Source organism: Martes martes (genome assembly GCF_963455335.1).
Source record: "Martes martes genome assembly, chromosome: 9".
Lineage (NCBI taxonomy): Eukaryota > Metazoa > Chordata > Mammalia > Carnivora > Mustelidae > Martes > Martes martes.
In genome coordinates this window covers 11891623-11913369 of record NC_137896.1, presented here as the reverse complement: position 1 = coordinate 11913369, position 21747 = coordinate 11891623, and the positions used below count along the sequence as shown (strand labels likewise).

At 54.2% G+C, this 21747-nt stretch overlaps 1 protein-coding gene across 1 annotated transcript in view; it reads right to left on the bottom strand.

The window, feature by feature from the left end:
• PREX1 (phosphatidylinositol-3,4,5-trisphosphate dependent Rac exchange factor 1) overlaps positions 1–21747 on the bottom strand; it is a gene marked incomplete at its 5' end in the record, with an annotated part of 175206 nt that overhangs the window by 5424 nt on the left and 148035 nt on the right. Inside the window, 15 exons of the mRNA XM_080813368.1 lie at positions 267–333; positions 2217–2331; positions 2429–2572; positions 4121–4220; positions 6948–7168; positions 8271–8312; positions 10229–10357; positions 12824–12914; positions 13068–13150; positions 14448–14536; positions 15605–15811; positions 18400–18676; positions 19094–19304; positions 19988–20149; positions 20446–20633. Of these exons, the coding sequence (XP_080669494.1) occupies positions 267–333; positions 2217–2331; positions 2429–2572; positions 4121–4220; positions 6948–7168; positions 8271–8312; positions 10229–10357; positions 12824–12914; positions 13068–13150; positions 14448–14536; positions 15605–15811; positions 18400–18676; positions 19094–19304; positions 19988–20149; positions 20446–20633 (2126 nt within the window). The remainder of the gene's footprint in view (positions 1–266; positions 334–2216; positions 2332–2428; positions 2573–4120; positions 4221–6947; positions 7169–8270; positions 8313–10228; positions 10358–12823; positions 12915–13067; positions 13151–14447; positions 14537–15604; positions 15812–18399; positions 18677–19093; positions 19305–19987; positions 20150–20445; positions 20634–21747) is intronic.

Sequence of the window (21747 nt, the reverse complement as noted above, 5' to 3'; positions counted from 1 at the left end):
AGGCTCAGGTGAGTGGGCACCGGCTGGGGGGAATCCATGGCAGGAACTCCAAAGCCGGTGGGGAAGACGCTGGAATTCCTGACGGAGAAGGGGTTCTCCCAGGAGGGATATTCCTGGAGGAGGGACTCCACAGGCCTCAGGGGATTCTCTGCCAGGATTCCGGCTGGGGTGGGACCCCGGGCCCCACTGGCTTGCATCTGGACCCCGACAGCCCCCAGCTCTGCCCCAGCTCTGCGGTGGGCGGGGTGAGGGAAGGTGAGGCACACCTGGTCTATCTTCACCGCCGTGGTGCTTGCGTCCGTGGGCAGGTTGGACCGTTCCAGGTAAAATGCCCTGGAAGAGAAAGACGGGGTGAGGGTGCGGTGGCCGCTGCTCCCTGCTCCTCCGGCAACTCTCCCTGAGGGTGCCCTGCACTGCTCTCCCTGTCCACAGCCCCTAGTCCCCCAACAGTGGGAGGGGGAAAGGGGTCCCCTAGTCCTCCAACAGTGGGGGGCCCCCTAGTCCTCCAACATTGGGGGGGAGGGAGTCCCCTAGTCCTCCAACAGCAGGAGGCGGAAGGGGGTCCCCTAGCCCTCCAACAGTAGGGGGGAAGGGGCCCCCTAGCTCTCCAACAGTGGGGGGGAGGGAGTCCCCTAGTCCTCCAACAGCGGGAGTGGGGAGGGGGTCCCCCAGTCCAACAGCGGGAGTGGGGAGGAGGACAAGGGAGCTCCTGGGCTACCCCCAGGCACTCCTCAAATGCCACCTCTCCTTGCCTGTCATCAGAATCAGCACCCAACCTCCCCACTGCCTGTCCCCTTGTCCTAGTAGATCTTTCCTCTGAGCACTTGTCACCACTGGACACGTTACAGTGCTCTTTGTCTACCGGCTTATCGCTCATTCCCCCTCCTCTGAAAATAAGGCTCAGCTCAATTTTTTTCTGTAAAGGGTAGAACAGTAAATATTTAATGGACCAGACAGTCTCTATCAAGATGCTCTCAGCTGCTGCTATTGGTACATACGCAAACATGGCTCAGTGCTAATAAAACTTTATTGACAAAGCAGGGCAACTGCCACTCTGGATCTGCATCCCACGAAGGAGAGGCTCTGCTTGGCCACTGCTGACGCCGGGGCAAGCATCCGGAACAGAGCCTGGCCCACAAAAGCTCTCATTTAACGTGTGCTGAATAAAGGAAGGATGGATGAGGGAATGCTCTCAGAGGCAACATTTAAAATATCCCACAAATGGGGCGCCTGGGTGGCTCAGTTGTTAAGCATCTGCCTTCAGCTCAGGTCATGATCCCAGCGTCCTGGGATCGAGTTCCACATTGGGCTCCTTGCTCAGCGGGAAATGTGCTTCTCCCTCTGCCTGCTGTTTCCCCCTGCTTGTGTTCCCTCTCTTACTATCTCTCTGCCATAAATAAATAAAATCTTAAAAAAAAAATTAAAACATTTCACAAAGGGCACAGGATGGATTGATGGCATCGATCAATTCAGGGAGACACCAGTTTTAAAAATACAGCTGGATATTTTCTGAAATATCCAAAATATTTGGATATTTTCCAAATAATGAATATTTTCCAAACTAATGAAGGCACCATTCTCTCATTTCCAAATGGTAAAGCCGGGCTCCAAAACAGTAAAGCCCTTGCACACCCCGAAACCCTGATCTGAGTTGCAGCCTCCCTTCTCCACGGGGCCAGAAGGCGGGGCAGGGGTGGGAAGGAGCTGGGCTGAGGGCGGGGAGTGGGAGCTGTCTTCCTGGGCCTGAAGCTTCTTTCTGGCAGAGGTGGTCCCTGCTCTCCACTTCTCTCTGGAGGTCCTCTTCTGAGCAGGGCCAAGGCCCTGGGGACCACCCCCCATTTCTCCCTTACCCCCCAGGATCAAGAATCCCAGGGCCCCTGCCCCAGGTCCCTCCCCCACACTGAACCAAACAGGCAGCTCCTCTCAATTAGAAACATCTGCTTTGAAGCCAGAGGCAGTTCAAAGCTCAGCTCAGCCACCGTCTCCTTGTGGGACCCTGGGCCAGCTTGGTATGCCCTTGGGGCCTCAGTTTTCTCATCTGTCAAGTGGGTCAGAATGGCCTCCTCGACCACTGGGGGGATGTGAAGAGGCCGTGTACACAGAGGGGCTGGCACAGAGCAGGTGCTTAAGGAAAGGCCACTCCCACACGTGCTAACGTCTGCCCTGCCATGGCCGTGTCCAGACTCCTGTCCCCAACAGGTAGCCCACACAGCTACCTGAGTTTGCGGTAATACTGCTGAACCTTCTCCAGAGACTGGGCGTTGATCTCCTGCTGCAAATCTTCTGCAGCCTGGCTGCCTGGAGGAGGCGGGCCCTCCACATTCTCCAGCGCTGTGAGGGAAGAAGGGGGAGGGCAGGTGTTTGGGTCCCAGTGTGCTCAGAGGCCTTGGCCATCCTGGTGGGCCCCACTCGGCAGCCCCTAGCTCACCTCTAGTGAAGAGCACGGTGTGCAGCCTCAGGCTGGCTCCGCCCTCCAGGCGGGAGGGCAGCTTGGAGAAGTGGTAGCTGTCGAGGTAGAAGACGACCCTCAGCGCCTGCCGACTGCCCTCAATGTGGTAGAAGACGCTGGTGTCTGTGGGAGGACACGGCAGGGCAGGGGGGCTCACCACCTAGGCCAGAGGGGAGCCCTGCCCCCCTTCACCAGGGCAGCTTCACCCCTGCCTTCAGACCCCCAGATGGCGTCCCGGGGCTTCCCTGTTCTCACCCCCTCAAAGGAGCAGCCTCAGAATCCCCTCCTACCTTCAGAGAGGCATCCCAGGACTTCCCTGTCTGCCCACTCCAGAGCACTGCTCAGCCATCCCCGTCCTCCCACCCACCAGGGCTAGCCTCGGACAGCCCCGTCCTCCCGCCTGCCAGGGCTAGCCTCGGACAGCCCCGTCCTCCCGCACTCAGGAGAGCAGCCTCTGACTTTTCACCCCCTTCCACGGTTCCTAGTTTCCCCTACTTCATTCTTGGACCCGGCGCTGATTCTGCCCCACTGGGCAGTTGTGCCTTCAGAGCGTCACCACATTCCTTGTACCGCTCACCTGGTAGCCCAGGGCCTCTACCTGGCAGAAGCTGTTCTCGAATAGGACCCGCAGCTTATTTACACCCACAAGGGAGAGCCTGCAGCAGGGGCGGTGAAATTACGGCACGCGCACCCCATCCTGCACCCACAGCAAAAACCACTAGCCAGTCAATAGCTGCCCCTGAGCCCAAATCTGTCTACAGCCAGGCAGCCGCTGCCGACTGGTTCCATCTGGTACCTGAGAAGACACCTGTTGTCCCTCTAGACTCTAGTCAGTGCATTCTGAATGGATGATATTACCCCCAAGGAGGTGGACGTTGGTTCATGGACGGATGGACGGACGGATGGATAAGTAGATGGGATGGATGGATGCATGGATGGACGGACGGATGGATGGACAGGTGGATGAGATGGATGGATAGATGGATGGATGGACGGATGGAGGGACAGACGGACTGGTGGACAGGTGGGTGGTAGTTAGATGGGATGGATGGATGGATGGATGGACGGACAGATAGATGGACAGGTGGATAGGATGGATGGACGGATGGATGGACGGACGGATGGACAGACGGAACGGACAGACTGGTGGACAGGTGGCTGGATGGGTGGATGGATGGATGGGTGGATGGATGGGTGGATAGATAGATAGGGAGAAGTAGATGAGATGGACAGATGGATGGATGAATGAATAGATAAGTAGATGGGATGGACGGACAGATGGAGGAATGAATGGATGGATGGATGGGGGGCTGGACAGGTGAAAGAGTAGGTGGGAGGGGAGGGAGGGGGAAAGGAAGAAAATTATGGTATAAACCCTTCAGAAGTCTTCACTCCAAAGAAGGGCTTCTCGTAGAATTTTAATAAGAATTGGGTACTGGCTCTTATTGCCTTCCAAGAGCTGTTGGAGATGGCTGGGTTTATACAAAAAGAAACCCCTCTTTTCCATACTTGCTCTAAGGTTCAGCCTTGAGACTCATGTTGGGAGCAAGAGGTCTGAAAGTGCTAGATCCCAATTTAACCTTGGACACCCTGGTGGCAGGGTGGCCCCAGAGCAGTCCCCTCCATCCCAGAACACCAACTCTCATGGTCGGGGTGGTAAGAATCACTCACTGGCCACGTAGTTCTCATCCAGCTGCTTAAAGGAAAAGGTGACATTGTCCAGCTCAGACAGGGTCACCCAGATGTCCTCCAGCATGGTTCGTTCCTCCTTCTGCAGGAGGGAGACAGGGCGGAAGGGCTTCAGATGCCGTCTCTACCCGGGGATGTCACTTAAAGATGCTGTGATTCGACCCCAGTTAACACACCAGGCTGTGGGCCTACCAGGCACAAGGTCCTGTGCTGGGCTGTCCAGGGCTGGATGTGAAATCACATTTGCTCCTGGATCACGTTGTGCCTCCCAAGGTCAGAACCCATCTCTGTTCTAATGTGCACTGACCCATCTTAGCCATTTCAAACTTAACACACCCAACAAAAGTCCCCATTTCCCCTCTCATCCACCTCCAGCAGGCACATTGCAGCAAAGCGCACCAGCACTGGCCCAGGTGTCCAAGACCCCAACCTTGAAGGACTCCTCAGCATCTCTGTCCCCTCACCTTGTACAGACCATCACCAGGTCCTGCCGGCCCAGCCACCAAAACCTTCCCCTGACCCACCCACTGCCCCCACCCTCTTCAGCTCCCCAACTACAAGGACCACAACACCTGTCTCTCTGCGGGTCTCCTTCTGCCACCCTTGTCCTGAGCAAAGGGCAGACAGGGACAACCCTGGAGATGCAGGGAGAGCAGGGAAGCTGAGGGTTTACCAGGCCTAGGTTCCCCTGTGATTATGAGTTATCTTCCAAAAACTTAATTTGAACTCTATCACCCACCTGCCTCAAAGCCTCTGAGTCCTCCCTCTGTTTCTAGAATAGTCCCAAGCCCTACAGACGTGGCTAACCTGATCCCCCAAATCCCCCCAGCCTGCTCCCCTCTGGCCGCACTGGCCTCTGCTCAGAGCCTTTGCACATGCTGTTCCCTCTGCCCAGCACACTCTTCCTCAAACCATTCACCGCACCAGCTGTGTGCTACCCAAGTTTCAGTTCAAATGTCCCCTCCTCAGAGACTTGGGCTCTGACCACTGAACCCGAAGAAACTCAGCCCCTTCTGCATCTTCTGCAGAACTCCCCTTCTTTCCATCCCCACTCCTTCCCCTATCCCCTCTGCTCTGGTCGCTTCTTCTCCCCACTCCCAACCCCTGCTAGAAAGTGAGCTTCAGACCCACAGCACCCAGCTCAGAGCCTGGCACACCATGGCGGCTGATGAAATGATGCCCCTTATCTGGTCCTTATCTGGGAAGAGCACAGTGAGAGCTGGGTGTTCCAGCGGCCTTTCCCAGAAACCAAATGAGAGCAGATCTCCCGCCTGGCAGACACCCACAGGCAACACTGGCCAGCAGAGGGCGCGCCACGGCCACACTTCCCCATCTGGCCAGCAGCCTGGGGCTTCCAGGTTGGCCTGGGACAATGTCTAGGAGGCTCAAAGCTGCAGAGGTGGGGGGAGCTCCAGCAACAGGCACACGGGGTGGATGTGGACGAGCAAAGAGCATAGAGCAAGGTCCATTGTGTGCTGCACTTCCGGGGGACGTCAGCTCTGGGCACCAGCGCCCCCAACGGCTGAGGCCTTGGCTCTGCCTCCCTGGGGCTGACAGAGGAACCCACCCGATTCTGAGCCCTGAGAGTGGATGGACAGGGCAGTCAGAGATAAAAGAGGAGATGCAGACAAAGCAGAGCACCCAGGGGTTACCCAGGGAGAGGCAGACTCCCAGGGTTCCAACCTGAGTCCCTGGGCCTCAGGGTTCTCATCCTTAAAATGTGGGCTGGAAAGGACCCATCTCAGGGCTACTGCGAGGACTAAATTAGACGCTATTTGCCTGATTACTGCCGAAATCTGCTCTCCAACCTCCCAGCGCCCTCTTGCTCTTCAGTAGTCTCATCCCCACCCAGCAACACGGGTGACTGGTTCAGTGGAGAAGTCAGACCCCGTTCCCTCCTCTACTCAAAACCCTCCCAGGGCTTACCACCACACAGAGTAACAGCCAACGCCCCTACCACAGCCTGCAAGACCCTGCACAATGTGAGGCAGAGAATTCTTATTAGGACTCGCCTCCCCCACCCTCCCCTGGTTCACTCTGCTCCAGCCACATGGGGTACCTTGTTTCTCAGACATGCAGGCTCCTGCCTCAGGGCCTTTGCACCTGCTGTGCTTTCTGCCTGGAAGGTTCCTCCCCAATATCCTCATGACTCCCTCCCTCCCTTGCTTTGGTTCTTCAGTCAGATGTCAACTTCTCAGTGAGGGCTTCGTTGGCCACCTTATCAAAACTTTCAATGGCTGCCACCTCGGACCTTCCCGCCCGCTTCCCTGTTTCTCTCCTTAGCCTGCATCACTTTATACGAGGGTTCCTCGAAAGGGGCCCTTATTGACATTTGGGGCCAGAGAATGATCTGTCGGGGAAGGGCACCCTGGACCCTGTAGAATGTTAGCAGCAACCTCAACCTCATACACCGACCACCAGCAGCATCCCCCTCTGCCCTCAGCTGTGACCATCTCAAATACCTCCAGACATCGTGACATGTCTCCTCGGAGGTAAAACTGCCCTGACAGAGAACCACTGGTCTATACCATCGATTTTCCTTATTTATGCCTGTCCCTCCCCCTACACACACACACACACACACACACACACACACACAGAGAAGATTCCTGACTACAAGGACACTGTTCTGTTCACCATGGGATCCCCATGCCTGTAATGATGGCATACAGTTGGTGCTTAATGATGGCATACAGTCGGTGCTCAATAAATGCGGACTGAATGATGAGGTGTGTGTGAGCCTGAGCGAGCAACCACGGGCCGTCCCGTACCCTGTCCCGGGGAGGCGCCCCCTGGCCCCCTCACTCACCACGGCAGCTGGCGACAGCAGGGACTGGCAGTGCAGAAGGACGCCGGTGGCCGCCACCTGCTCCAGCCACTTGCGGCTGGCGTCCCGGCTGCTGTCCTCGTACTCGCCGTTGTTGTTGTAGCGGAAGCTGAGGGCCGCCAGCAGCTGCTCGGAGAAGGTGCACACGGCGGCCACCAGGGCCTGGCAGAAGACGGCGTCCTGCCGCAGCTGCAGCTCAGTGTCTGGAGGGAGGCCGGGGACGGGCCCTGCTGGGCTGGGCGCTCTGGTGCCAGCCGCGGACTCCCCCGCCCCAAAGCCCGGAGCCCCCAAAGCCTGGGGCCCCCGAAACCAACCTCCCACCAGACCACCCCTCAGGGGCCGGCTGGCCAGAAGTTAATTAAGCCCAGCCAACCAAAGCCAAGTTCACAAAATCCAATTCTCTGAAAACAAGCCAATTTGCCAACAGACTCAATTCTCTCAATGATCCATCTGCCTATTCAAAAAACAACAACAAAAACTTTTTCATTCTCCTAAGGCTTTCCCAAAACCCTTCCCCTCAGCTGTTCCTCCATGTGTTACGGGATTTCTTGGCCTTGATGGCGGATGACAAGGACACCAAGCATGTCTGCCAAGCTCCGTGCGCTCTACCATTTTCTCTGTTTCTGAGAAGTCGAACTTCGTCCTTCCTGCCCCCTGCCACCCCCCACGCCCCGCCAATTTCCCCGGCCCTGCTCTAGACATGGTTTGCAGAACTGGCCAATTTTGATCATGGTCCCAATCTTCTGGGAAAGATTACTTTTGATACTGGCTTCTGCCAACTGGTTTTCAGCGTCTGATTTTGAACTAGATCCTATTTTAGCTGCCCCCTGGCTGAGGAAAGAAGGGAGGGACAGAGAACACCTCCAACCCCCCCTCCCCGCCTCCAGCCCACCATCGGCCCTTTCTTCTTCCCCCTGTCTGCTGGGCAGGGAGTCCCAAGCTGGAGCTGAGGATGCCACAGGCAAGGAGCCTCCCTCCTCATCACTCTCCATCGTCTCTATCTTGTACCTCCATCAAGATCCACCCAGGCCCAGGAGATGGCAAGAGCCAGGGCTCCTGGCTCCAGGGCCCTGAGACTTGTCCCTTGGAGACAAGAGGAAGAAATGAGGTCTAAACGGTTCTTAGAGGGGCCAGAGGCCGTGATGTTACCTTCCCCATGTGGGACCCAATGACCATGGGAAAGTTGAGTTTGGCCGGCAGAAGAGGTCTCCCTGGACTGCAATCAAGAAAACCCCAGCCAGGACGGCCTCTCCTGGACACACTGGTGTGTGCCAGTCACAGACACTGCCCCGTCAAAGGCCTCACCTGTGCATTTCAGCAAGGCCAGGAGCAGCTGGTTCTTCCCATCTGGAAGGAGAAGGCAGAGAGAAGACAGGCTGAGAGGAGTCAGCAGAAGGTGCAGTAGGGGGGCTCCTGGGTGGCTCAGTCGGTTGAGCGTCAGCCTTCGGCTCAGGTCACGATCTTGGGGTCCTGGGATCCAGCCTCATATCAGGCTCCCTGCTCAGTGGAGAGTCTGCTTCTCTCTGCCCCTCCTCCCCAGTTGTGATCTCTCTCTGTCTCTAATAAATAAATAGCATCTTTAAAAAAAAAAAAAAAAGGGTACCGTGTAGCTGGGCGCTCCCCACGGCCCAGCCACTTGGAACCCCCCACAGTGAAGCGCCCCCCTCCTCACGGCACACACCTGCTGTGCTAAGGAAGCTTCTGTCGAATACCGGGTGAATTCTAGGAACCCCAGACACCCAGGCGATGGAACCCCAAGTGCTAGCCAGATCTGTTTCCATGTGCCCACCAAAAAGAGACTGAAGCCGGCCCCTCCAACTTGTGGGCCAGAGCCCAGGTGTGGGCGCACACTCGCATGGGTACACACTCACACGTGGACATACGCACAGGCGTGTCCTCGGGTCCTTGTACACATCCCACGCAGCCACGACCTGGCACACCCGTGGACAAAGCCCAGACCTTCCAGAGACAGGCCTCACATCCTCTCTTTCCTGCACAAAGAGGCTCTTGGGCCCAGAGGGGGCTCACGAGGAAACGCAGGCCTTCAGAGTCGGCCTCTTGGAGCCTTGCTGTCCTGGAGAGGCCCAAGGCGCAGGCTGGTGTGGGAGTAACAGCAGCCACTGTTACTACCGTGGGACACCCCCTTCCTGATGGCGTCCCATGAGCCACACTGTCGTGACACTTAATTCCCACGGCAACATGGGAGCGAGGCGGCCCGATGAGCCCATTTGACACGTCAAGGCGCGGAGGCAGAGAGTGGTCAAAGAACCTGCCGAAACCAAGCAGCCCGGGGAGAGCTGAGACTCGGCGATCCGGCTGCAGAGTCCATGATCTTAACTGATTGTAGTTTGGAAAACGGGACGGCTCGGGGCCAACACAGACTTCCAACTCAGAGGCTGCTCTTCTCGGGGCGGGCGGCCGTGAGGCCTAGCACACGTCCTGCTGGCCTGGGGTTTCACCAACCCAGGAGGCCCAGGCTCAAACACCGCCAAGGACCCGAGAAGTCATGTCAGAAGTCTGAGGCAGACAGCAGGCGGCAGGCAGGACTGGGGAGTGCGGGGAACCGACGGTACCCTTGGCCCCTCCTCTCTAGCTGAATGTGAATGTGGGACTGCAGCCTATCACCTGCCAGGCCTGACTGTTCGAGAACAGCCAGAAAGCTACATTTTTGGGGGTTTTTTTGAGAGAGAAAGAGCATGTGAGTGGTTGTGGGGGGAGAGAGAGAGAATCCGAAGCAGGCTCCATGCTTAGCACGGAGCCCTAGGTGGGACTCGATCTCACGACCCTGAGATCACGACCTGAGCTGAAGCCAAGGGTCAGATGCTTAACGGACTAAGTCACCCAGGCACCCCGAGAAATCTAGATTTTTATGCGACTTCTTGGATTATAAATACTGGCAGTGGCTTCACATTTAATGCTACAGCATCCAAACCTACCTGTGGGCCCCCAGCTTGTGATCTTAATAACAAATAAAAAGAATTGAATTAAATCCATAATTTTGGAACCCAAGAAGGAAACCAGTTCAGCCTTCTCAGCCTCCTGCCTGCAAGGAAGCCCCAGGCACCCAGGATCAGCAGTTCCCAGGTCATACAAGGCCCAGGGCCACGCCCAGGGCAGGACACTCAGCTGAGAAAGGGGCACCCGCTCTCCTTGTTCCCCTGGGCACGGACAGACACGGGACATGAGACAGACCAATTCCCGATCTTTCTACATCCCACGTTAAGAACCGAAGGCCACAAAACATCCTTTCCTGACCAACTCACCTTCCACGTATCTCTGAATGTTGTCCACCAGGGTCTTGATGGAGTTGGGGAGGTTCCAAGGGTCCTCCTGGATGCTGATCTGGATCAAGCTGCGGCCACGGATTGTACACTCTTCTTTCTGTTTGAACTCTGGGGCAGGAAAGTGACAGAGGTAGCTTTGAAGAATGATGGCACAAACGCCTCTAGCCCATCACCAGATTCCAAAGCTCAGGATCCTAGATCAAGGATACTGGCAGGGGGTGCCTGGGTGGCTCAGTGGGTTAAGCCTCTACCTTTGGCCCAGGTCATGATCTCAGGGTCCTGGGATCAAACCCCGCATTGGGCTTTCTGCTCAGCAGGGAGCCTGCTTCCCCCTCTCTCTCTGCCTGCTGCTCTGCCTACTTATGATCTCTAATAAATGAATAATATCTTTTAAAAGAAAAAAAAAAGGATGCTGGCAGGACTCTTGAGAATTAACTGGTCCATGGAGGGCAAATCCATGGTAAGTCTGCTACTGATTCATAGTACTGCACTCATATGTCAGACATCACTAATCAACCTCCACATTCCTTCCCTCTAGTCTGAGCCTGCAGCTTCTCACAGTTACAGCCAATCCAATGCAGACATCACAAATCAATCACCACATCCTTTTCTCCCAAGCCTGGACATGGTCACGGAAAAATTCTCAGGTACTACCTGCTTACAGCCACAACCAGTCGAGCTGGCACATGAGTTATAACATTTTCCCTATATAGAGAGAGAAGTCTTGGCACAGAAACTTGCCTAAAGTCACACAGCTGGGTAATGACAGAGACGGGATTTGAACCTGGCCCCAGCAGGACCATTCAAAGGCCAGGCCCCTATCCTTTTCCTCTTTCTTCCTATGAGGTCTCAGGTTTCTGAGATATCTGTGGTTTTTCTGGGTTTGACATTTCTGCTTGTTGAGGCCCATCCCTGGGAGAGATGATCGTGAAACAACAGGAGGGACAGAGGACCTACGACACTCCCACGCCTCACCACTTCCCACCCTTATTTAAGGAGCAACTCTTGCACTCATCCAAGAGCTCCTTGAGGTCAGGGCAGTATCACATCGATCTCAGGGTCCCAAGCACCCAGCACAAGGCCTGGCACAAGCTGGTTCCTGGGAATTACTGGATGGATAGATGCATGCATGGATGGATGGATGGATGGGTAGGCGAGTGGGCAATGGATGAGTGGGTGGATGGATGGATGGATGGATGGACAGTGGATGGGTGGGGGTGGGTGGGCATGTAAACAAGTGGGTGGATGGATGGATGGATGGATGGTGGGTGGGTGAGTGGGTGCGTGGATGAATGGATGGATGGACGGACAGTGGATGGGTGGGGGTGGGTGGTTATGTATACAGGTAGGTAGATGGATGGACGCATGGCACATGAGTGGGTGGATAGGCACATGGATGAGTTGGTAGATGGATGGTGGGTGGGTGGGTGCGTGAGTGGTTGGGCGGGCATGCAGATAAGTCAGTGGATAGACGGATGAATGGAGGGACAGTGGATAGGTGGTAAGTGGGTGGGTTAGTATGTGGATAAGTGAGTACGAATGGGTGGATGGTGGGTACGTGGATGGATGGTGGGTGGGTGCGTGGGTCGATGGGGGCATGTTAATGAGTCAGTGGATGGATGGAGAGTGGATGGGTGGTTGGTGTATGGTATGTGGACGAGTGGGTGGGCAAGTACACAGATGGTGGGTGGATGGGCAAATGGGAGAAAAGGCTGGTGGGAGGACACAAATGTCAACTCTCTTTCTCTCAATCATTTCAAGAATAAAGTGTCGATTTGGTTCCGGTAAATCCTTAATGCTTCTTTAACTCACTGATCCCTCTCAGGAAAGCACGAAGAGCTCTGGGCGGGCCACGCTATACCTAATGACAGTATAATGACATTTTTTTGTTGATGCTTCCGGTGGATTTAGCATCATGGTAATCATGACTTCATGGTATGTTATGCTGGTTTTCCTCATACACGGGGATGTTAAAGAAGCTCTTTTCGAGATTAAATTTTTAAAAGGGAAATATTTTCACAAAAAGTTATGTCAATGCTAACAAAGACAGCAAATGAATATGGTTTTAAAAAATGTGCAGATGTAGGTAGAATCTGTGAGTGCAGCTAAAATGACAAAGGAGGGGATGTGGGAATTTAGCAAGCTGCTCTGGTCCTTCCCTTCATGTTACAAACACACAGACAAAGGCCCCAGAAAGGCTCAGGACCAGTCCAGGGGTCTGCAAAGTTTTTTGGAAAGAGCCTCATAGGAACTGTTTTAGGCTCTGCAGGCATGTGGTCTCTGTTACAAATAGTTTCTGTCTTTATTTTTACAACTCTTCATTAAAAAAAAAAAAAAAAATCACTCTCAGCTCCTGAGGACAAAACAAGCTACGGGTAGATATCGCCCAGGAGCTGAACTTGAACTTGCTGACCCCAGGACTAGCCCACAGCCAGGGGGCAAAAGGGACAAAGGAGACAAACTGGGATTATGACCCAGGTGTCCTGCCCCATCCGGCACGCATTCCCCATGGCAGGCTGTCTCCCTGCTGGGGGCGAGACGCCATTCCCAGCCTCGGGACTCCTGTCCGCTCACCTTGTAGGCTGTGGTCCATGGGGAAATGCTTGGTCTCTTCAAAAGCCCTGCTCATGACTGGCCCCTTGAGGAGTGCGTGGATGGAGTCCACCTGGGCAGCAGGAAGCTCCGAGTTAGTCTGGCCCCTTCAGCCCTCCAGGGGACGTGACCCACAGCCCCTACCCCAGCTCCTGGCTCATCTGTTCTCACCAGGGGTGATGGGAGGACCCCGAGGTCAGGCCGGGGGCGGGGACAAAGGTCCTACCTGGTTAAAGAGATGCTCCAGACACCCGTGAAGCTTGTCCTGCTTATCTGATGGGATCCGCATGTCACAGGGCAGCTCATCCCCTGGAAGAAGGAAGAAGCCATGGCCACCAACTATCCCTGTCCCATCCATCCACGCCTTCCCAACCTCTTTGCCAAGAAGGCGGTATAGCAACAGAGTTCCAAAACCCCAGGCATATCTGGAGTCTGGCAGACTCAGATCCTGGCTGTGTGACACTGGGCAGATCACCTGCCCTCTCTGAGCCTCAATTTCTTCATCCGCAAAACAGACACCAGGAACTAAAGCATTACACAATGGCAAGTCATTGTCATTATTCCATTCTGCAAATGAGGAGCCAGAGAGCCAGAGAAAAGGAGCTGGATCTCAAGTCTCCAGATTCATCTCCCAGCTGTTTGAGTTAAATCACCTCCCACACATAAGCTCCTGCCTAAAACCTCCCCAGGGACACTTTATGTGGCTAAACATCTTACGTGATGAAATATTTATCTGAAGTTTAGCAATATCGTCAATTTTACTCCAGCTTCTTTTTCTTCTGTCGAACTGAAGGATAATTACAATTAAATCTGTGGGCACAGACTAGCTCGGGAAGAGACCAGAAGGCAGCAGGGACAGTGGAAGCTGGGGAACCCGCAGCCGGGTGACCAGGGCGGGAGAGAGGCTTGTCATCACCCGCCCTCTCGTGCCTTCTGAAATGGGAACCGTGTGGATGTATGACCTAAGCACAAAACAGATTTTTTAAAGGCCGTAATCAATGAAACTAAAATAAAAAAACAAATTTCAGCCCTTCAGGGAAAGCTGCAAGTGCAGTCTAGTCTCATTTATAAATGATTGTTTCTGTCTGTGTGTCCAGCTGGCCATCCACCCACACGTCCATCTGTGCAGAAATACGCGCTCACCAGTCATCTCCAAATACCACCCCCGGTCACTTCTGGGGGACGGGGTGAGACTCTGACTTACTTTCGTGTACTTCTTCTGCACTTTTCTGGGTCATCAGAAATGTTGGTTTGAGCATGTGTCATTTTTACAGAGAGCGTCAGGTCACCCTACTCGAGTGACATCACTGTCCGACACCCTCGTCCGTCAGCGCATCACGTCAGCGCATCATCTACTGTTCCGGGTCTGTGACGTTCATGGAGAACGCGGGCTCCACGAGCGCCAGGACCTTCGTCTTTCCCTTCACGGCTGAGGTCCCAGCACACAGTAGGTGCTCAAAAAACCGCTGCTGACTACGTGATTGAAAGGGAATATGCCACCACACTACCCGAAGTAACAGAATAAAAGCGAAATAAGCAAAACAGAATCCCGGTGCGGGGGTGGGGGGGCGGGCGGCTCTCTGGGAGCACGAGCCACTGCACTCACCAGACCCCATCTCGTCACTGCCCAGGTAGGAGCTGTTACTTCTCACGCTGGTATAGGACAGGACCGAGTCCCGGTTACTGTTACACTCGCTGCAAAGGGGCAGAGAGGAAGGGATGCGTCACCCTCCGGGGTACACCTTCGGGTCGCACCTCCCAGATCCCACATTCTCCTGGCCCCTTGACCCCCAGTGCCAGAGACAGGGAGGGCTGTCCAGGTGGGTAAGCTCAGAAAGGACAGGGGATCAAATCTCACAGTTCTTCCCTTCACCTTTTTGACAATTAAGGGAAAAATCGCAGGACCCCAAAATGTAAGAATGGAACTCTCGGACTATGGACAGGAGGCCCCAAGGACACAGAGCGCCCAGTTAGCCAGAGCATCCCAATGTGTTGACACCAACCCAGAAACACTGACCAGGGGCTCCCGTGAAGACAGAAAGAATATGAACAAGGCTGGACTGGGGCGAAGGGTTTTCTCGTCCCATGTGGCCAGTTCTGTGTTTTCTGACGCACCCTGTAAGATTCTAGTTAATTCACAATGGTCGAACGTTACATAACCTTTCACTGGAGACCACAAGGCTTGTTTACTCGAGGCAAGAAATTCGATTTACCCGCTGTATAGTTTACGATGGGAAACTGAGTTTTTAGTGTTATTTAACCCACTAATTAGGGCTTTGCTGATCTCGTTATAATTAACATAATCAGCAAGAAAACAATTCAGAATCGCTCAGAGTTAGAAAGGGGAAAAAACACTCTTTTCCTCCCTGTATCAAGTAAAAATATACGGTGTTCGTTGTAGGAACCGTATGTCTTATGTTGAGTTTTAAAACACACCACAGACCTTGACCTTTTCTTGGCCCACACTCCATGCACAAGTGTAGAGCGGAATTGCGGCCAAACAGGCAGATGGGGACCACAGGGGACCACAACGGACCAGGCCCTGCAACGCTGGCCTCAGGACAGGAGAGTCAAAGGGGGCATCTGGGATGTGCTTTGGGGGGCTCAGAGAATCTCCCAGAACCGAATGGTTTAGAACACTGCTCCATTCCACTGTTTTCTAGGAAACGTCCCACTGATTCCAACCTCCAATGGACCAGTGTCCTCAGCTCTCCCCCGGCCATCCACATCCAACCCCACATGATCTGCACGTGATGACCTCACCTGTAGGAGTCACGGTAGCTCATGGTGTCATGGCCCGAGTCCTCCTGTTCCTCCTCAGACACCTTGAAACACACCTTCTTGATGCCCCCGTGGTCGGCCCTGTCCATCTCGCTCTCGTCACTGACCAGCGGGGGGGATGAGGCCTCCTCAGCCAAGGGGGGATCACAGGACCCACCGGAGGTGGGCTCCGTGATGGTGGACAGCAACCTGTGGGACCAAAGAGTGGCAGCTTAAAGGCACAGGCCCCCAGCTTCATTCTCCTCCAGGGAGGTCTCAGATAAGGCCCTGACCTCGGGCCTGGCCTCTGACCCAAAACACAGGGAGCCATCAAATGCTTCCTATCCCTCCCCTGAAAATCCGGCCAGCGACTCTGCAGATACACGTACACCGTCCCTCCTGCAGGGGGCATGATGTAGGGGGCAGGAGGTTTATTTCAGGCGAAGCCACAGGAAGTTCAAAAGCACCGAACACAACTAGGAAACTCCGTATAAAAGGCCCAGAGAGCAAATCTCTTCAGCTTTGCAGGCCCTCGCAGTCTGCTGCTACTCAACTCCTCCACGCTGCTGCTGGGGTGGGAAAGCGTCACAGACAAGACATAAACACATGGGCATGGCTATGTTCCAATAAAGCTTTATTAAAAAAAAAAAAAAAGCAAGCAGTGGGCTGAGCTGGATTTGGCCCACAGGTCATAGTTTGTCAGTCCCTGGCCCAGAATATAATGGTTAAGCGCATAGGGTTTTGAGACAGGCCCCAGATTCAAATCACAATGCTACCATTTCCCAGCTTAGAGACCTAAAGCAACTATTTAACCTCTCTGAGGCTCAGTTTCTTCAGCTGTAAAATGGAGTCATACCAGTAACTGTGTCCTAGGCAGCTGTCGAGATTAAGGGACTAAGGGGCGCCTGGGTGGCTCAGTGGGTTAAGCCTCTGCCTTCGGCTCAGGTCATGGTCCGGGGGTCCTGGGATCGAGCCCCGCATTGGGCTCTCTGCTCAGCAGGGAGCCTCTTCCTCCTCTCTCTCTGCCTGCCTCTCTGCCTACTTGTGATCTCTCTGTCAAATAAATAAGTAATATCTTTAAAAAAAAAAAAAAGATTGGGGCATCTGGGTGGCTCAGTGGGTTAAACCTCTGCCTTCAGCTCAGGTCATGGTCTCAGAGTCCTGGGATCGAGCCCGCATCGGGCTCTCTGCTCAGCAGGGAGCCTGCTTCCCCCTCTCTCTCTGCCTGCCTCTCTGCCTACTTGTGATCTCTCTCTGTCAAATAAATAAGTAATATCTTTAAAAAAAAAAAAGATTAAGGGACTTAAAATGTAAAACGTACAATGTTCAGAAAAGCGTCTGGTGCCTTGCAGGCGGCCATCGGACCCCGGCTGACCTATCCCACCTCCCCTCAGTGGGCTCCGTGTTAGCATTTGCCCCACCCTACAGGTGAGGCTCAGACAGGCGAAGCGCCTCAGTCGCGCGGCTCTCACCTCCAGAGCCTACATTATTTTTCCTTTATCGTGGACAATTTCCAACTCCCACAAAAGTAGAAGGAACAGCATGAGAAGCCCCAGGGACCCAGCAGGGCACTGCAACCCTGGCAACTCAGGGCCCACCTCTGTCTCCTCACTTGTTCCCATTGCTTTTACCTCCGCTGGAGTATTTAAGACGATTCTAAGATATCATGTAATTTCCCCCATAACGACTGCCACGTGCGTCTCCAGCACGTAAGGACTTTCTTTTAAAGCAACGTTTTTCACTGTCACCCCACCCCCAGTCCCCAGAAACGTTTAGCAATTTAGCACATTTCCTGCGAGGCAAACATTTAGCAATGCCCAGAAATGTTTCTATTTGTCACAACTGACGTGGGGGAGGAGGGGGGCACTTCTGGGCTCTGGTGAGTAGAGGCCCACAGTGCCACTAAATGTCTCACAGCACACGGGACAGCCCCACAGTAGAGAACGACCCAGCCCGAAATGCCAGTAGTGTCAAGGCTGAGGAACTATCTTGCAAACATAACCAGACTGCTATCACCATACCTAACAAAATCAGTAATTCCCCAAGACCATCTTGTATGCCCACCCATATTCAAAAGTCCCTGACAGTCTTGAAGGTGTCCTTTCACAGACAGTGTGTTGAAAACAGAATCTTGACCAGGTCCAGATGTCGTACGTGGCTGATGTGTGTCTCAAGTCTCTCTTCTTCCTCCCTGTACCTGCCCCCCACCCACCCCCACTTGTGTGTTAAAGAGACTGGGTCACGTGTCTTCTAGAATCACCCACCCTACGGATTTGGCCACCTGCCTTCCCAGAGTGCCACTTCAGCATCCTCTATCTCTCACATCCCATCGCTGAGTAGTCAGACCCAGACTCTGGCCGGAGGATGCGCCTTTCCACTGTGTGTCCTGTGGCATGACACCAAGAAGGACACGTCCAGCTGTCTCTCCTTCTGCAAAGAAAGTTCCCTCCAAACCTTTCTCTAAATAGCATCAGCATCTCCTAGTGACTGCTGCCCACATCCATTATTTCATTAGAGCAGTAGTTTTCTGTTGGGGAGGACTCTACCCACTCCCCACCGCCCTGCCCAGGGAGCATTTGGCAACATCTGAGGACATTTCCGGCTGTCACAACCTTGGACCAGGGGAGTTACAACATCTCGTGGATAGAGACCAGGGGCATCACTAAGTCACCTATGAGGTACCCCCACAGCGCCCCCCCACTACACAGAGTTATTCTACCCAAAACGTTGGCATTGCTGAGGCTGGCAAACGCTGACCCTCCCACTCCCTGCCCCGCTCCCTCTGGGGCTGGGCGCACCTGTTAATCTGGGTGACATACTGCTTCATCTCCTTCAAGGCCACGTCCAGTTTGGTAAAGAGCTGCCGGTAGGCTCCCTGGATCTCACGGTCCTCCTGCTTGAGTAGGAAGCTGAGGCCCCGGTCCTCCTGGCTAGCAGTTTCACTGGCGGACCCAAAGCCGCTGTCATTAAGGCTCTGCTGTTGGGGGTCCCCGTCCGCAGCAGGCAGGCACTTCCAGGATGGGGCAGCCATGGTGGTGATACAGTGCTGGGTGTAGGACATGGGGTTCAGGTGGCCTACAGCGGGGGGAGAGGGGGAGCTCATTTGGAAACAGCCTCCAGACACCCATAAGCCCCTTAGAAATATACAAACCTATTCCATGGATCCCAATGAGTGAGAAAAACTTTCTATTAAATATCCTTTTAATCAACTAGATAATTTGGAGAGGAAAGTTTCAGTTTGGTGCCAAGATGATTTTAACCACCATGAAACTTTTCCTGACTGGAACACAGACATGATGGCTGGTACTCCAGCAGCCGTTTTACATCATAAGGCATCCTTCAGGAAGGAAGCCACCTCTAGAGATGGTGGGCTAGAAGGAACCTGGATCCCTGATGGCTAACTGGGGAGCCACCATTCTAATCCTAGACTGCTGGTCTCTGGACATGTTTCCACAGACCTGAACACAACATCTAGCAGACACACGCAGTTACCTTGCTCGGGGTCAAGGCCGATGAGGGAGGGTTTACGACCGAAACGGATACTGAAGGACCTGCCAACTGAGGGAGTGGTCTTGGGGTAGGACACTTCCATGAGGTTGACGTGGCAATTGGTGGGGCAGAAGTCCAGGCCACACAGCGGATGGGGTTCCGGGGATGCTTGTTTGAAGGGTGGGCTGACCCTGCTCTTCAGCTGAGCTGCAAACTGAGAAAGGTGGGGGATATAGGGGTCATGATTCAGGGGTCTGGGAATTCCAGCCCACCTCCAGCACCCACTTCACCCTAGTCTAGGCCAGACATTCCAAAACTAGACAAAATGCCAATAGCTTCAAATGGAAAAGTGAATTCCCCTACACTGCCTTTCACTGCATCCAGATTTCAGGGAAGGTATGGGGAAATCTGAGGCCTCCAAGTACCCACGCACATTCATTTCTTCACCTCAGCTGCCCTGAGCTATCCTTGAGGAACCATCTCTCCCCACCCGCAGTCCATGAGGTGTAGGCAAGGCTGGCCTTCCAACCCCTGCAGTGACTGGTACAGGGCTAGATAAGGGACCCAAACCAGGCCAATAAGAGTTCCCACTGAGTTCCTTTTCTACTGGGGTTCCTAAGGCTAGAGCTACTGGGAAGCATTTTGTCACCATGTGAGAAGGGCCGACCTGAAGGTGAAGCCAGAGGAAACCAAAAGCATGAGAAGGAGAGAGGCCACCTTCTTGTGATGGTGTGAAGGCTGTTTGAGCACCTGGATACAACCATGCCTGAAGTTCACCTCTGGACTTTTCAGAAACATAAACCAATAAATACTCCTGTTTGTTTAACCTATGTTGGGTTGGATTTTGACATTTATAACCAAAACAGCCCAGACTGAGACCCTCTGGGGTGCAGGTACCTCCTGGTAGCAGGCAATCCTCTGGCCGATGCTCTCCAGCTTGGTGTCACAGATGTTGCGGAACTCATAGTGGGACATGGTCTTGATGTTGTTGTTCAGGGCCATGAGTCGCCCACAGTTCTGCACAAAGTCACTGTCATCGGCAGCAAAGGCCTTAAGGATCTGCAGAAATACGAACCACCACTGAGCACACACTGTGCACCAAGGAGGATCTTAAGCAGTTTCTCCACAGTGATCCCTGTAGGCTTGTAATAGCCCCGTGAGATGGGGTCTGCTACCGGCCCATTTTGCAGATAAATAAGCTGAGGCTAAAGAGAAAAGGGGAAAAAAGCGACTCTCCTAAATCCCACAGCTACCAAGTGGTGGGTCAGCAACTAGACTTCAGAGCTCCAGGCTAAGTCGGACGAAATGAGAATGAGGTCCCCCACCCCCCAGGGCAGGGCAGCGCCCAGCGAGACCTTGGCAGCGAGGCCGAAGCAGCCACGGGGCTCCACGATCTTCTCCAGCACGTGGCACTTGACGCCTGCAGTGCTCACGTACTCATACACCACGCCATGCTCCAAGTGTACGTTGTCCACGGTCAAGGTGACCACAGGGCTGTCTTCATGCAGGCTCAGCTGGGGCCCCAGGGACATCAAGGGGAAGGCTGGAAGCCAAAGGGACAGGCAGCCCTGAGGAGGGGGCACCACCCCCCAGCCAGCCCGCCCCCCAACCCAGCACTGCAGTGGATCACGTGGGACGCGTGGAGAGAAGCCTGTGCTACAGCTCTGCCCATTCTGGCCAGCCCACTCTCGCTCACCCCTTGTCCTCGGTTTTCCTTCTAGGAATCCACCTTTGTGCCCCATTCCCAGTCTCTGCGGCTCAGAAGAAGGAAGCCCTAACCACACCCTTCAGTCACGGTGACTGGTTCAGGAACAAGCATGTGACCGGAGCCAGGCCAATGAGAGTCAAGTCTGGGACTTCCGCTGGATCTACAAAGAGAACTGGACATTCCCTTTTTCAGTGGGATTCCAAGCTACTGGAACCACCGTACGCAGAACACACAGAATGAGCACAGGCGAGAACTGGACCAAAAGAGACTTTTCCCGAGACTATAGGTAGAACTGGACGGAGTCAGACCTGAAGCTGGCTTGACCCTACTCACTGTTTAGTTGGCTGAGCCACTGTTTTTATGTAGCCCAGTTTCAGTCCTGATTAACGTGGGCCCACAGAGTCTAAGTGATTCCTCGGAGGCCACACGGCTAGGTAGTGACACAGCTAGAAAATGAAGCAGGCACTTTACTGGACTGAACGGCTTTCCCTTACACCTGCTCCAAAGAGCACCTCTCAACACACCCACCAGGATGGCCTTCCCCCCTCACATCCATACTGTGTCGCTGCCTGCCAGCTTTCCTGTTCCCCCTCATGTCAGCACCACGAGGACAGAAACCCTGTCCACCCTGGAGCCAGACTGAAGGAACAAGCATGTGACCCGAGCTAGGCCAGTGAGCGCCAAGTCTGGGACTTCTGTTGGATCTACGAGGAGGAGACAGACTCTTTTTCAACTGCGGATTCCAAGTCGCTAGACCCACCGGCAGAACACAGCACGTGAAAGAGAAACCAATATTTTTATGGACCCCCAGCTCCTAGAACAGGGCCTGCCATACAGCAGGTGCTTCTCCTTGCTGAACAGAAGACTAGAAATAGCCAGCTCCTCTCGGCATACTTGACCGTCATTATCGGGGTCCCCCATGTGCTGGGAAGAAGCCCCACAGCCCTTG